Raw genomic sequence first — 17,404 nt, 5'->3', positions numbered from 1 at the left:
TATTTTTTTTTTCAAAACCTATTTTGTTAATATTTTTTTTGTAATTATTTTTATAGGCCAAATATTTTTTTTGGTAATATTGTGGAGAAAAAGAAATAGATCAAGAATTTGAAGGATATGTAAAATCATCCTAGCAAGTTTCAAGATTCGAGTCTAATTTCTTGAGAATGAAGTGAAGGGAGGGAGTGAGCTGAAATGGTGAAGGTGCTGGAATGGAGGAAAGAAAGGAAATTCCCCAAAAGGCAATCCTAACATAAAGGCGTTAAAAAGAGATATAATGGGATAACCCCATTCTCACTTCATTTGTGCTGATTGCTGTGAAAGAAGGCAAGAAAGGAATATGAAACCTACCTGGAAAACAAAGAACCGCTCAATTTCGTAAGCAGAATATTAATTCTATTAGAGTTTTAGCATCGAAATACGTAGCTCTTGTGTTTGTGTTGTAAAAATGGAGTCCCTCTACAGGAAGGGAGGGGAGCGGAGTGGATATACTGCGTGTACTGCTGCCCTTCATACTGTATGATATGTGTATGCGATTTGGGAAGTGTGATTAAATGGAGGAGAGAAAATCATCGTTTGCACTCTGCAGTTACTGCAAACTGTTTGATATTCACGAACTTGGTTTATCCAAAAAGTTGTTATTATTAATCTTAGGAATTCGTGATTGATTGGAGGTTGTGCAGTTTCTCATACTCTCTTGCCCTGTCAAGTGTATTCTGCAATATGAGTGAATGATCTCTGTGCATTGGACGCTTCTCTGCGGTCACCTTCCAGGTTATAGGCCACATGAAAACAGTATGCGTCCCTGACATTGGGGTGGCTACTTTTTAATTAAGAGAGGACTCTGGAACACATGCTGTTATTGGCATGGTTGTGAATAGTTGGGCAGTGGAGGTTGAGAAGCAAGCTGGTACCAAGATCATTCCAGGCAATCTGCCAGAAGAGGATTCACAACTGTTGAAGGTGGAAAAGGGTAGAGTCCAGTTGCAGATGCAGAGTCAAGAGCACCAATATGTAGGACAGGTTATCATTTTCATAAGGCCAAAAGCTTAATTTCCTTTTGTTTCCTCCTTTATTTTTGGCCACAGAAAGATATAGGATAAAAGCGCGAGTGTAATTATGCATGATCTGCACGTATCTCAGGTAATGAAGTTTAGGTTGGGCTATACTTTTCAAGTTGTGTAACAATCAAACAGCAGATGAAATCCAAGCAGAATCCAATGGCTGCGTTCTTCTTTTATCGGATTCTTCGAATGGAAGAGTAACATTCGAAGAAAGAAGCAAATGAAGCGCCCTGCAATGATTAGACAATAGTAAATGAAATGAGGCAGGTCATAGATAAACAAGGTGATCTGGATACTTGCAAAATCCAAGAAAGGAAAAGAATAGCAAGATGTACTCTTTCAAGGATATTGGGATTTTGATTTGGACCAAGAGTGACCAATTCCAAAGTGCAGGTCACCCTGATTCTGGCCGCTGATATTTCAGTGCACGGGGATTTTTGACGAGCTTAGCTCGTGTAAATATGAAGTGCATAGATTGTGGTCAGTAGATCCATAAAATACAAGTTATTTCTTCAGTTGATGACTATGCTATGAACTTGTCGGATTAGTCTCTTTTTGAAGTGCCAACTAATTTAATTGGCGAACTCCAAGATTTCTCCGACAGTGTAGTTTCACATTTGACAGAAAAAAGCATCAAGAATCTTGTGCTAGTGTCCATGTTTGCACTAGTCCACAGTTGAGGTCTGCATGGCTCACACGAAATACAATTGAAGGTATGCGCCGCATAGCTCATGACCTTATTTGGGGATCAACAAACAAGTGGAGACAGTGCGAATTTGGTGAATACAACTAAGAGTGCTTTTCATTCGCTTGCTTATTCAAATTATCTTGTTCAACTTTCACATTAGGTTCATCAACAACCATAGAATCCGTATCTACCACCTGCAAGCACCAATATTAACCAAAAAGAACTGTTAGTGCTGGGGTAGTCTTATATATATGGCTGTACGTATATGCATGCATCCAATAACGACTTTATGCAAGTGCTTGTGTGATTAAATTTCACCTTTGTGCATGTAGTCTCTTCTGCTCCCGTATCAAATCCTTTGGCGTGCTCTGCATTTCCTTTTTGATCCTCCTGGGGACCGGGGGGTGGGGTGAAAGCCATCATTAGAAATTGTTGCGGAAAAACAAATCAGAAGTTAGATTTACAGAATATTAATTCAACAACCCAATATCACCTTTACTGAATACAAAGTAATATTCCAACTTCATTCAACAGAATACAGAATGCATGGGACAGGAATGGTCAATAACATCTTAAGGAAGTGCTGCCAATGAAGCAAGTAAACATGAATATGAGCATCTAGGGAAGAAAGACTAGTAGAAGAGCTAATCCCTTCCTCCGTGCATGCAGTTTGGAACATTTACCAAATCTTCCTCCCTGCATAAATTAACTGAGTCCACCTTTCAATTAGAGTGGAAACTCATAGCTTTTGGCTGTGCACATTGTCTTAGATGAACAGCCTCACACATAAGTTTGATTAGCTCCCTAGCTCATAAAACAGACTTTGTTTAAACTAAATCAATCAATTTTCAAGATATGGGCACAACGAATAGGTAAAATGATCATTTAAAATGATTAGCTAACGAGCCAGGAAAAAAGAAAAGATGAAACGCATCTAATCTAGTTGAAGAATCGACTAAGCTTCAATTCCAACCAATGGGCTACTTTAGGCCTTGTTTGGTTACACAGATGAGATGAAATGAAAAATCTGTGAATAGTAGTAACATATTTTGTGAATAGTAGTGAAATTGTTTGAGTTAAGATTTTTATGGGGTTTTGGGAAAGAAGAAAGAAAAAGTTGAATAAAAAAATTATAAAGTTAAAAAAGGGTTAGAATATAATCTTTTAATATAATTTTTGTTTTAGGAATTGAAAAGGTTGAATTGTTTTTTGTGTTTTGTTTGGAAGTTTGGGAAAGTTGTAATGATTAGGTAATAATTAAATAGAAAAGTTTGAAAATTTGAAATTGAAAAATGTTTATGTTTGAATGATGTTTAGATGTTGAGATGATATGAGATGAGATAATATGGTTTGAAAGGTTTGTGAAACCAAACCAGGCCTTTAGTCTCTCCTAACAATTTCAACACGTCACTGTTTGGCATTCCTTTTACCTATTTTCCTTATTCAATTCAAGCATTCTTTTCCATCAGCGCATTCACAGGCCCCTGTTGCACATGTCCAAACCATGTCAAGCTATTTTCATAAGCTTTATCCTCAACTGGTGCTATCATCACCTTTTCACAAATACTTAATAGTTCTTCATTGGCATGTTTCTTCTTTCTCGATTTGCAACATTATTTTTATGGCCATTTTGTAAGTTTTCACCTTTATTCATGGGTAGTGAAATACCAGGGCCTTCATTGACAAAATGTTTGTGATATACAAATATGAACAAAGTGGTAAACACTACAATTGTTGATAATACAAACTAAACAGAGCACATACCAAATCTTTGAGCTCGGGTTCAACTATATCCCTCCTCAATCTGCTGGACAAAGGCTTTCTGTTTGAGCAGAAAGTAAGTAAAACAGTGAACATACAATATCACAAATAAATTGGGGGACCAAATAAATTACCGCTCATCATCAACCTCCATGTCAGAATCCGCATCCCATCTCTCATCTCTGTCCTCTTGATCTTCATCTGCCTAAAACAATTAGAAAAAATTGAGAGGCAACTGTCTTATACAATTCAAAAACATAAAGCAAATAGCAATTTGCAATTAAATTTGATTAAACTAGTTACTACTATTTATAAAATTTAAAATGCGAAACAAAAAATAAGGTAGAAAGTATGGGATGCTATCAGAAATAGAAGTCGTCGTTTTTATTTTCCTATTATTTTAATTTTTTTCCTCTCCGGGTCTTTTGCTCAGAAAAACCCAGTTAAAGTCAGACACATATCCTTAGGGATTGTTTGGGAAACACATCCCATCTCATCTCAAAATTTCTTATAATTTCTTTCGGAAACATCACTCAAACACAAACAATTTTTAATTTCAAATTTTCAACTTTTTCATCAAATCATTACCTAATTATTACAACTTTCCCAAACTTCCAAACAACACACAAAAAACAAATCAACTTTTCCAATCCCAAAACAAAAATTAAATTAAAAAATTATATTCTAACAATATTTTAACTTTATAATATTTTTATTCAACTTTTTATCTATCCTTTCCAAAACCTAATAAAACATTTTAATTCAAATCATTTCATTACTATTCATAGATTTTTCATCTCGTCTCATTCCCCAAGCATCCCCTTAATGCGATTCAAAAGCACTTATAAGGAGAGACTGCAATAGCCACATAAAACTCCAGCATTTCACAAAATCTTTTACGTCTAACCTCCCGCACTCAATCCACAATTAAAAGAAGCTTAAAGATAAATATGAATTTCTGAATTTTAACCAGAACACATTTGTATTACCACACAACACATACTACATATGTGAATGGTTATAGTTGGATGGTTATCAAAGCATATAATATTTAATATATGGAGCAAGTAATGAACACATGTAAAATAAACTACTCACAAACATACCTCTGGAATTTCAGTATCAGGAGGTCTTTCTTGAAATTGGACACTGGGTGCATGCTGAAGCTTTGAGAGATTATCAAGAAGGTCAGACCGTATTTCATCCAATAATTGGTGTGAATTCTTATTCTCCATGTTACTTGGGGCAACATGAAGGGTGTAATCTGGACCGAAATACTCATAATACTCATGCTGTGGCATCTTGTCATCAACTTCCACTCCAAGCGCAACCCCTGTCTGCCTTACATCAAATAATTAACATTAAAACAGCTATTTGAGATAGATCAAACAATTATGGAAGTAAGAAACAAGAATAACAAACAGACAACCAAGAAGCCAGCATGAAGAGCCATGTGATGGGACATAGAGAATCCCACGCCCCCCCCCCCCCCCCCCCCCAAAAAAAAAAAAACAACCAACGCATCCCAAAAAGAAAGAAAGAAAGAAAAGGGAATCATGTGATAGCTCATAGTACGTCAACTTCATCCCCATTTAGTTACGATTATCTAGATGTTTGAATTAGAATCACAATGTCGAAAAGAGAATGCAATTAATTAGGGTCCAAATTAATTCAATAGATCATCGGCTCTTACCATTCTTTATGTTTAACTGAAAAAACCATAGGAATTTTCATCAGGTGCTTAAACACCATTAACTTTAAAGATCCAAACGAAAATCTATCAAACACAATGACCTAAAGTCATGTTGCTACATCATGAGTTTCCATTATTTTGTGTTCCTAGGCCTCCCTGTGCTTACTCAATTTATGACATAAACACAGTTGCTGCCAATGGCCAAACAAGGTGCAAGTTTTCTTGCCAAGTGCTTGTTAAGATTCACCAATATGACTCCATAGTCATTACAGTATCCCGCTTGTCAAACAAACACTAATGATGTTAACAGTCCAGCAGCTTGCACTACCATAGTCAATCAGAATTGAAAAATCAAAACAATAACTGTACCTCATAGCACCAGCACCGAGCAACATTCCGGATCGTATAACCACCACCACCCAGAAGCAATAGCGGGACATTGAATGACCTCATAAATCTGACACACTCTGCATGGCCTTTGATAGAAAGATTGAAGCATCCTAATCTGTCCCCAGATAAAGAGTCAGCACCGCACTGGAGAACCACGGCGCCTGGCCTAAAAACTTCCATCACCTTCCCAATTATAGGCTTGAACAAGAAATGATAGCTCTCGTCATCAATGCCATCATCTAGTGGAACATTAAGAGAGTAGTATTTCCCTTTGCTATATCCGATATCACGTATGTCTCCAGTGCCAGGAAAATAATCTCCAAATTTATGAAATGAAACAGTCATGACTCTGTCAGTTGTGTAAAATGCCTCCTCAACACCATCTCCATGATGGATATCGATGTCCACATATAAAACACGCTGCGCCAAAGAGAACAAGCTGCATTAGGTAAGCCACTTTATAAGACTAAACAAACATACTCAATAACTAAAGAAATTATTTTAATGCACTAAACTAGTCATTCAGGTTCAAGAGTTAAACTAAGTTGGACAACAAGGTTCATAACAACCATGATGGTCATGCAATATCAAGTCCTTCTACCTTAAATATACTACATGCATTGCACAGCTCAGCTGGGGAAACATGATCACAGATTGTACATTAACCTTTCTTTACTGGAAACCATAGCCATCCTCATCATAATCATGATGATGACATTAAAAAGTGTTGTTATGACAAAAAGAGTGATCCAGATAGTTATCGTTGGAATCTTGGGCGTTCATTTTCTCTCATAAAGTATCATCTCAGGTCTAGAAATTAAAATTGTATGCTTTGGCAAGCAGCTAGTGGGTTGTATCAGGATTTTATTCAGTGCGTTAAATGTTAGGTCTGGAGGCACCCAATAGATCTTCCATTTTCATGAGTCTCTATTAGAAACAGCTTAAATATCGGAATATTAAAATAAAACTAAAGGTGAGCCAAAGTAAATCATAGAACAAGATATTTGACCAGGCAATTGCTTAAATGAAAAAGAACAGAATTGGGACCCAATAACACTAGACAAACCTCGTGCTTTTTAAGAAGCTCCAAAATTGCCAGGACAATATCATTCACATAGCAAAACCCAGAAGCTTCGCACTTCTTAGCATGATGCAGCCCACCGGCCCAGTTTACAGCAGTATCGCAGAGACCATGATTTAACTTGACTGCACCACCAACCGAACCACCAGCATACGTTTGACAGAAGGAGTAGAGACCATCAAAAACAGGGCAATCTTCGCCAACATTGAAGCGCTTGAGTTGCCTCAGCTGATCCTGCTGCGTTTCGGGCGTAATACTCCTGAGGAATGATACATAATCATCTGCATGGAAGCGGCAGAGGTCCCGATCTCTTGCAGGAAAGGGCTTGAGGACCTGCATGTGCTGAAGCAATCCATAGTGGGCAAGAAGAGCATGTGTCATTCGGATACGATGAGGCTTCATAGGATGACCCTGCCCATAATAGTAATTCCCAACCTCTGGGTCGTAGAAATAACACACTTTTCTCTTCACCCCATCTGGTCCAGATGGTAGGGAATTGCCTCCAGTATCCATATTATTGAAAGTTCTCTTCTATTGTATATCCCAACTGGTCTCCTATGTGTCAACAACCCGAAAGAGGATTTCCTTGTAAAACTGGCCTAGAAGCACCCAAAAAAGGAAGATTTAAAACAAAAGATGGAGACATACGCAAGAAGAGGGAGAAGCATCGGATTTATAACCCAAACAAAACCATATACAGGAGGAGTCAGAAGAATTTAGGTCCGAACAAGATTTAGGCGGAGGATTGATAGAAAGGAAGAAATTAACAGAACATAGAAATAAACAAATAGATAGATAAACAGCGGTTACAGGAATAGAACCCTAACAACAATTGTTTCTGCTTAATGAAAAGCGAAGAATGTACTTTGTTGCGCAATTCAAACATAATAGAAGCTCTAGTGCTCGCATATATCTAAACATAGATAAGACACGAACAAAAGCAGTGCGCAAATGGAAATGAAATAGAATTCGGCAATATGGGTAAGATAGGCGAGTGAATCAACATATACAAAGGGAGTAACGTTCTCATCTTTAACGTCAAGGGTAAGAGAAAAAAAAAAAGTCCTAAAACAGAAAGGAAACAGAAGCGAAATGAAGAAAAGGGATGTCGCGTAGCACAACCTGAATACCTGAAGGGAGAAATAGTTGTAGCTCGCCTCCTTTACTGAATGGACCAGTCGGCCAATACCGATGCTTCAGAAGAAGGAAAATGGTGTCTCCCGTTTGTTCTAAGATTGTTAAAAAACCGCATTGCTCTGCTTATTAATCCTAAAAGCTTTCGACTTTCGAGGCCTTAGGTCATACGTCGTAACCGGCCTCCTCTTTATGTTGAATTCTATTTACAAGTTAGTTGTGTAACACATTACGATCTATTGTATTAATAATAATATTTTTATATAAAAGAGCAAAAATATTAATATTTTTATATAAACTAATACAAGACAGACTTTCGTGTCAATAATACATTTGGTGTGTCAAAGAAAAGGGTTGCAACTAGATTTATTTTGTTATAAATCGTGTTAATGTCATATTTCACACGTTTTTGAATTAGGCTCTTAGTAATTTGAATCTTCTGTCTTGGACCTGCAGACACAAAAAAAATACTGCAAAACGGGGACATGGTCGGAGAGTCTCTAATATAAAAGTCAAATCGACTTAGAGCATAATGTAAATGATTATAAAGTTCAAAGAGTCTAGATAGATTTCCTGATACCTGAGAGTTGCTTTTTATACCTAACCATAAGGATCAGATGCCCATATTCTATGTTAAGGGAAGGCGTTCCCTCTGCAACTCCTTTCGCCATGCTCCTTTAATGTGGTGTGGCTCTCTAAGTGGGTGCATTCAATGCGACACGACTTTCTACCTTGTTCTATCAGAGGATGCAAGCTGTCAAACTCTTTCTTCTCCTCCTACCAGAGGATCAATGGCTCCCCACAATCTATGTCCACCTATCCGCTCAAGATTACTTGGGATTTAGTTCCAGCAAGGTGGCGTGCTCCTCCTCGTTTTGCACTAGGGTGGACTTCCCACATTTTCAAGACTATAGACTAACTTCCGCTCCAGGGCTAGGAATCCTTTAGTTGAGCTAAGAACCCTTTTAACTAGGTTGAAAGATTACTCGGTTAGCCTAAGCCCCTCATGATATTGGGCTCAAACTTTGGGCCTTTGGCCCGATGAAAAAACCTCCTAACATATCGTTTTCTATTTTCTTAATGTGGTAATAAATTGAATTTAAAAATAATAAATAATATTTTAATTATGTAATTTTATATCCTTGTATGACGTATATTAAGTTATTTTTTATTTCAATAGTTGACACAAAAAAATTATTAAATTGAGTCTATCAAATAATATGACTCACGTATTTTTTTTTTTTTTTTATTAAGATGGAGAATAAGATTGTTCGTATATAATACATTGTGAAAGCGATTTGTTTTTACTGTATATAAGGTACGTTGATCATTTTCTTAAAAGATTTATGTTTTTAAGAAAGTTTATGATCAAATTAAACTTTTATGAGTTAATAAACAATTTAATCTCATTTATTTTGGTGTATAAGATGAGATGAATTAGATAAAAGTTAAAAGTCAAATAAAATATTGTTAAAATATATTTTTTTAATATTATTTTTATTTTGAGATTTGAAAAAATTGAATTTGTTTATTTTATTTTATGTGAAGATTTTTTTAAAAATGTAATAATTAAATGAGATAAAATGAAATGAGTTGATAATGATTATGAAAAGAAACGAGGTACCCATAATATTTATTTTCGGATCTTGTTTTCAACTCTATGATATTTGAATGAATTGGTCAAAATCAATCCCTCCACTAATCATCTCGCAGTTGAAACTATTATTTCATGTAAGGGTTATGTCTAATGCAATACTCTAGATTATGCATGATGTGAATAAGAAAGTGGTGAATGAAATATCTCATTACCTAGAAAGAAGAAGTTCTTGCATTTCATTACGATTCTAATTAAGATGCAGCACCGATTATAATCTTGGCTAGATCTTTGAGTATGGGTTTAGATGGATCTACAGTCAAGGGTTTAAGATAAATTGCATGAAAATGCAATGCATCCCACGTGCAGATATTCAAGATATTTTCAATACGATCCATATATACTTCTCATGTTGTACACTATATTATTCATTCTATTCATCCCTTCAACCAAGTATCAAAATTTGGTTATCTTGAAGTACAACTGCTCTTAGGTGTAGTTGTGGGGTTTATATATATATATATATATTATTTTTGAGTAGTGCTATAGCTACAAATGATTATAAAAAAATAATTCTATAAATTGAAGTGACTTTATATGATCTGTCAGATCCGTTTTATAATAAAAATAACCTTATAATTTGACAAACTATACCAAACCATATTAATTTATAAAATTATTTTTATATAATTATTTTATTATTTGAGACTAAGACTTTGCACCATTTGATCCAAAAGATTTTGGAGTAGTTGTGGTATTACACGCAACAATAGTGGGAAAAATTATGTATTTTTTGTTGGAGTTATTATCCTGTATAGTCAACCAACAGGTCCCAAGCATGTTATGTTATGGTCAATCTGCCTTCTCCATCCATGCTCTAGACAACTAAAGAACAGAATTTAAAAAAAAAAAAAAAATGTGGAAACCTCCGTCCCTTAATTTGGACATCTGGAGAGTCTATCAGGTAAATTGAAAAATTCTTTTTTAAGCGATTTTTTTTGTTTTATATTGCTGCATTTTGGTTAAAAATTTATTCGGGTCCGATCTCTCTAGTATTCTAGTATTTAATTTGATGAAAAAATTTGCTTAGAAAACAAGGGAAATAATGGTAGATTATCATGCAAGTAATTATCCACACCCTCCATAGTCTTGATCATTTTTCACCTAGCTTTACCATCATCATCCTCACACACTACACACTATATTTTTTTAATTTTTTAATTTTTTTTAGTTTTTATTATTATTAAATTAATTGAATTATTTTATTCATCATTCAAATATCACATATTTAATAAGAAAAAAAAATATATAATGTTTTATGTGTGAAGATGATGAATATAATTTTTCTTTCTAATAAAAGAAAAAATTTTGTACCCTTTTTTTCTTCCACGTCCCAAACAAGAAAAATCATCTTCCATCTTCCATTCTTGCTGTTTTCGTACCCTAGTAGTTTTAAAACAACTTGCCACTTTAATAATTTATCAAGCCAACAGATTATGCAGCTGTAGCAGTAGCGCTGTCCCAAATGTTCACGTACGGGACCAAAACGCCCGGATCGTAGTTGCTGAATAAAACTTTCATGATTAAACGATTAAATTCACATTAAATTCAGTCATCTCTGCTTAACCTCTGCCTTCGTTGATTACTTCTTCTTTTTTTAATGGAAAATTGATTTCATTCCTTCATTATAATAACAATAAAAAAATAAAAAAATAAAAAATTTATATTTATGGCCTATACATTTAGTAAAATTTTCGAATCACAATGCAATTATTGCGTTTGGGACTTTACCAGTATACAAATTTCTTTGTAACTGGTATGGTATTAACTATTGCTGTAATATTCTACAGACAAATCATCTAAAAGACAGCACTCTACCTTAAACTGGATTACTTATACCTTAAACTGTGCACTAACCTGTCATTTGGTGATTAGTACATTGCTAAAGATTCGGTATTCTTTATGAAAAACACTAACTGAGAGGCTGTAATACACCCCAGGTGTTTGATCCAATTTTTTATCAATTTTATAATCAAATTGGTCTACATCAATTTTGGAATTCTCATAATCCAAATTGACCAGTTATGTAACACTCCACTCCCTACTATTAAAAATAAAGTCAATTTTAAAATTTGATGGGAACCGAAGTGCTACTGCTTATTTTGACTTAAAAATATTTTCTTATAATTACGCCATATACAAAGATTCAAACTAATAAATAATTTTTTTTTTAATAAAAATACTGAAATCATAAATGAGAATGAGTGGAAGCATTTATTAAAATTTCTCGAAATTTGTGCCTACAAAAATCATAATTTAAAATCTCTATACATGATCTAAGCCACTGTCATGTCTCCTTTATTAAGTCCCGTCCTACAACTTTACTTTTATAAATATTTTGACATGGGATAGTTTAAAAATATAAAAACAAATTAAAATGAGTCTATGACTTAATAAGAAACTCACAATAACGTAAACATACTTAATATAATGTTTTTAATACAAATTTTAATGTTAAGAGAATAAAATTATGATTTTTCATATTATGCTTATGCCATATATGACTAATTTATCTAAATTAATTGACTAATCTATTTATTTGACTGATATGGTTAGCCAATACACTTAACCATGTGTGTAAGATTATGCACTAACTTCACATGCTGCAGAAAAAGAAGTCGACTGTGTAGTACTCTGGCGTACTATGATAAACCACGCTTGGCTCCATGGCTTACACGTTTACCCTGAAACTGCATTAGTAATATGCATCTAAATAACCTTTTGATAACTATTATGAGTGTATCTTATACTTGATCTTATGAAAACTTACGTGTCTTATATAATGAAATGCATGAGATGCATAATACATACATAACTATAATATGTTAAATAAAATATGATGAATGTTGTCTTTGCAAATATCATGACATGTGTGATACATAAACATTGACTTAAAAAAATGGTTTTAATAATAATATATATAAGTAGCTAACATATGCTAATTATAATTTATGATCAAACTACTTATCTTGTAATATCATTTCCTAAAACTTTCGACACAAAATTTATCATGGTGTTGGATTGAGATGTTTATGATTTTTTTTAAATAACAAGCAGAAGCACAGTTTTGAATTCCGTTCAGTTTTGGCCATTTCGGTCAAAATTTTCCATTCTAATATAGTATCAGGATCACTATACTCACTTGTTTTATTTCACTCCAAATTTTGATCCGTGTTGACCATCCAGGTCAAATTTCGACAATTCTGACCGTTTCGATCACTACTCCATTTTGGACAATTTCTTTAATTTTATTATGCTTGGATTATATTCTTGTAAATTTTAAATCTTGATGATAATTAATTAATTCTAAAATATAAAATGTATTTATATAATTTTTTTTTGTAATTTTAAATATGTTCCCCCATTTTTTTAAAATATCATTATTTTTAATAGTTTCTCTATTTTTTTATTTTTTCTTTGTTTTTTCGTCTCAACTCAAGTTTGTGATTTTTTTAACATATATTCATTTTATAAATATTTAATTCTTCCATATGTATACACATATATATGATATACACTTACACATATATATATATGTATTTATTATATTAATTGTTAGCTTATATATACATATAAATATTTATATATAATATATATTTAATTTCGAAACAGTTTATTGGAATACAATGCTACCGAAAATATTTCATTTCAATTTTTAAATCAAAATGACCATCGGAACGGAATTTAAAATATTGCGCGGAAGAGAGATATTTATAGAGAGATTTGAGAGAGGGTGATGACCAGTTTAAGTTTGACTCGGTTAATATATGTAGTGACACTAATCTACTAAACATTCAATCGTGATCATGTAAAAAGAGAATTTGAATTTAAAAACATGATTTAGTAGTTCATCCAATACAGGATTGACAATAACTAAGCCTGCATTAGAGATTTCAATCAGTGATGATTTTAAATTGAAATAAATCCCTAATGGCCTATCTATAAATTTTAAAAAAAGTCTAACTCGTTCAATAAATAATAAATAAGATTAAAACTAGTTATTGAGATTAATTAAACTCTTAATCAATCACAATAATTTATCTCTCATAAGCTTATCCAATTTGACCAATTAAATATAATTTAAACCCAATAAAAATAATCAATATTCCAACCTTAGAGTTATTAGGCTAGGTCATTACATGTTAATCCATGAAACCAGAATTTCTGATTTTTTGATTTTGGTACGGTTTTACAGGTGTGATTCGATTTTTGACTTTTTGTTGGGCTGGTTGGCTTTGAACCAAATGAATTATTTTCGTAATCCATATATGATAGAGTTGAAAACATTATTTTTTAGCCCAAAACAACATGCACAAAACCTATTAATCAAATAAATGCTAAATTTTTTTTTTAATAACAGATCACATCCATTTATTAAAGAGGATATATAATTTTGATTTAAACAACAAGTCAGTTACAAATGTTGATAGCTTCTCAATACACTAATGTGGTTGACATGGTCTAGTCCAGACGGCTAACCTCTAAAGACCTAAGTCTAAGAGACAGCACAACTCTATCCATGATAGAGTTACCAAATCCCTATACCCGACTAAGCGGGATATAAGACACCAACCCCACCAAGCACCGCCAAGTGGAGGGGGGGACTATTTTCTTTTTGAATTTTTTTATTGAAAAGAAAAGACAAAATATAAAATAAACTACAAAGGAAACACTGTACACAAAAAATCAGTGTAACCTGTAGGTACTGTAGCGCGTGCAGAACACGCGCCATGCTAGGAAAGAACTAATGCCCAATCTTGGAAGTCCCCGACTCATAAGTCCCAAAAACGCTGCTCGTGGCATCGGCATAAGGATTCCCAGTGGCGCGTGAGTGCCACGCGCCGGAACGCCGGGAAACTTTAACCCGTGCGTGCGGACCACTCTTCACTCCGTTTGGTACCGTATTCGGTGGTCTTAAAGATCGGTGGTTGGGTAACGCTATGGAGATGTGCGTGTTGGTCGGTGGTCGCCGGATTTTTCCAGATCTGTGATTTCCCCTTATTTGACCTGAAAACAAAAAACAGAGAAAAAAAAAATGCAAACCAGAAGGGGGAGGGGGAGGGAGGCGGGGAGATGGAGGGAGGAGGGAGGGAGCCGAAGCTCCCACCCCCTCTATTTAGAACTTAATATTAATATTCATATTTAAGAGTAAGTTTATATCAAATAAACATAAATAATAAGATTAAAATTTTACATTATATTATTCTTACAATACATACAATATATATAGCATATAATATATATAAAATATAAAATAAAAAATATATATTTTAGTTCGGCTCAATTCAATTTTTGAATCATGAAAATGAGACCGAATTAGTTTTTAATCAGTTTCGATACCAGAGAATTGGAACCAACCGAACTGTTGTTAAACCGGACCGAATTGATTAGGTTGATTTAGTGAGTCAGTTCCATCATCCTTTTTATTTTATCTTACAATTCTAATGACCTGTGTTCTTAAACTACTATACTATAATTTGTAAACTATTTATTACTGTTCACAAAATAAATTATTCATTACTATTTATAAATTATTTTATTATTATTCAAAAATTATCTTAAGTATCCAAACGTGGGGAAAGAGTCTTATAGTTTTTCTTTCATCATCATCATATATATTTTCTTGAACATTATTTTATGAAAAAATAGGGGAAACCGACAAGGAATTAGCTGCATTATTGTTTAGAGTTTTGTTACGTCTAAGTAAAGTCGCGTACGTACTAATCTATGTATCAATATTGATTCATTTATATTTAAAATTTAAATTAGCACTATTTTCAATAAAATTTACTTTTTGATCAATCACATTATATTAATACACATATTAATATATAATAATATTTGTAACTAGATTTTTTTTATTGTTTACTAGCATGAAGCTGCATGCTCACGTACGGACGTCACCTTTGTAGCTCGACTGTGGTGAACAATGTGTTCAATTCAACCCCTGGAAGATGAAGGGTTTATGTTTTTAAGCTCAGGTCTATCTAAGATATGCTTGGTGATTGCATTAACATTGCATGATTTGCATCAGTCTGGTGGAGAATCCAAGAGAGGTCAACTGTTTGTCTAGCAATTCCTGCGGCTTCCTCCAGCCGGTAGCAATATTTGTCCGTCAACCATACATATAGTAGAAGTGGTACGTGTATAAAAGGAGTACACAAAATAAACATAATTTCATATGGTTTATTAGATTTATTTTATAATAAAAATAATTTTATAATTTGACATATTGCATAAAGTCATATCAATTTATGTATTTATTTTTGTGTAATCTCTTTATGACTAAAGTATTTATATATTTATATATATATAACGAATTATCTCATACCACAAATTTTACATGTTTTAAAATTATTTTTTATTTATTTTTATTCTTGTTAAACTAATTAAAATGTTCTACTTATTATTTATATATTATTTATTATGGAAAAAATAACAATAAAAATTAGAAGAAGTGTGATAAATAAAATTATTCTTGGAGTAGCTGGCGTACATTACACGAAGTTGAAACTAGAATTTTGAGTGAATAAACATCTTTTCTTCTCAACATTATTGTTCGTTAAATTCTCCTCCTCATATATAGCTCCTTAGGATCTAAAAATCTAAAAATCAACTATATATAACCTAGCTAGTACATTAATTCAATTTCGACATCATTCATGACATGGGCTTGACTTGTCTGGCCTTACCTTTCAGTACTTTTCATAGAAGATGCCAAACTGTGACCAGTATTAATCAGAGATAAACGCTAACCAAGCTAGCATATAATACGTTATATCTATTTATAAATTTATTTTGATGAGATTTTTTTTTAACTGTACTATTTATAAATTAAGTTTTCATATTTAAAATATTTAATTAAATAAGATAAAATATAGTGTCAGATCAATTTAGAATCACCATTTTGACATCACGAAAAATCACCAATTTTTCTTAAAAACTTAAACTTATTTATAAAAAATGAATTTTTATTATTTAATTGATATCTCAACGATATTACCAAATTAAACCCGAAGCCACCTATTTGGAAAGATCGTAGATAACCATGGCTGATTAATATAAAGACGAACTCTTTTTAAGTTTGAAACTGTATGTTGAAGAACTTCTTATACATATCAGCAACAATTAAACAGAAAATATTGCATGTAGGAAACGATAGACTTCCATCACAATCTGAGAGCGAGAGGTCAATTGCAAGTTGAATACTAACCTTTTACATTGTCAAGGACGAGGAACCACGGCCGATCACATAGAGCCATGAATAAGCTCCCAAATAATGAAGCTAGGTTGATATTTGTCAAAAGAATACAAAAGATTTGCGGAGACAAGTGTTAGCTAAAGCTGCATCATGAATTGGATAGCACAAACCTTTGCTTTTAGGAGTGATCATGAGACCATTGCTTTTAGGAGTGATCATGAGACCCTGATGATCTCTTCTCTTCCTCGGGTGCTTTCGTTAACGTCACGTGGGTAAGCCTCACAACCGGGCTCCACCGGAAATACACTACATGTTGTCGTTGGATGTTCGTGTGGCTACCATGGCTGCCACCTGTTTATCACCAGCTTGCGATGTGGATTTCTCCCGTCTTTAATTGGTGCTCTGGAAGAAACGAAACTGGTTCAAGACGTGGAAGTCTACATGACCGTACAAGTTACCTTAATGGTGTGGACTATAAGGTCCAATTGCCCCGTATGCTTGCTGTTTGCATATAAAATATGGGATCTACTTTTTCTCACAAAGGACGACATCAAATTAAAAAGTGATGGCGAAATGTAGCTTGAATCCGCCACATTCCAATTTGCTAGCCTCTTAAATGTTAGATCGTGTCCTTTCGTTTGCCCATATATCGACCATTATAATTGTAGGTATTTTTATTTTTTTCAAATAAAAACACGCAGAAAAATTCTGGATAAATGAACTGATGGCCCAAATGTA

General features: G+C 33.5%; 1 protein-coding gene across 4 annotated transcripts; it reads right to left on the bottom strand.

Moving 5' to 3' along the window:
- Positions 1–1,498: 1,498 nt before the first annotated feature.
- On the bottom strand, positions 1,499–7,995 carry LOC122309764 (histone deacetylase 19-like). 4 transcript variants are annotated; one of them, XM_043123409.1, is made up of 8 exons: positions 7,800–7,995; positions 6,663–7,271; positions 5,576–6,016; positions 4,620–4,850; positions 3,648–3,718; positions 3,517–3,574; positions 2,071–2,142; positions 1,499–1,946 (listed from the first exon to the last, which is right to left on the bottom strand). In XM_043123409.1, exons 2-8 carry the CDS (start codon positions 7,188–7,190, stop codon positions 1,854–1,856), a joined length of 1,494 nt encoding a protein of 497 aa, XP_042979343.1. In that variant the 5' UTR covers positions 7,191–7,271; positions 7,800–7,995; the 3' UTR covers positions 1,499–1,853. The 4 variants fall into 4 exon arrangements, with proteins under 4 accessions (XP_042979343.1, XP_042979344.1, XP_042979341.1 ...); XM_043123410.1 differs by having other exon boundaries at positions 7,808–7,995; XM_043123407.1 differs by having other exon boundaries at positions 6,663–7,276; positions 7,800–7,994.
- Positions 7,996–17,404: the final 9,409 nt, after the last annotated feature.

The sequence above is a fragment of the Carya illinoinensis genome, chromosome 5 (genome assembly GCF_018687715.1).
Source record: "Carya illinoinensis cultivar Pawnee chromosome 5, C.illinoinensisPawnee_v1, whole genome shotgun sequence".
Lineage (NCBI taxonomy): Eukaryota > Viridiplantae > Streptophyta > Magnoliopsida > Fagales > Juglandaceae > Carya > Carya illinoinensis.
This window is presented reverse-complemented; position numbering and strand designations above follow the sequence as displayed.

What these genes read in the sequence shown, in the direction of transcription:
- LOC122309764 (XM_043123409.1), bottom strand. Translation starts at nt 7,190, where the DNA reads ATGGATACTGGAGGCAATTCCCTACCATCTGGACCAGATGGGGTGAAG. An exon ending in CTCGGTGCTGGTGCTATGAG is followed by an intron (nt 4,851 to 5,575) that starts GTACAGTTATTG and finishes GATGTAAGGCAG; the next exon opens with ACAGGGGTTGCGCTTGGAGT. An exon ending in AAGAGACTACATGCACAAAG is followed by an intron (nt 1,947 to 2,070) that starts GTGAAATTTAAT and finishes TGGTGCTTGCAG; the next exon opens with GTGGTAGATACGGATTCTAT.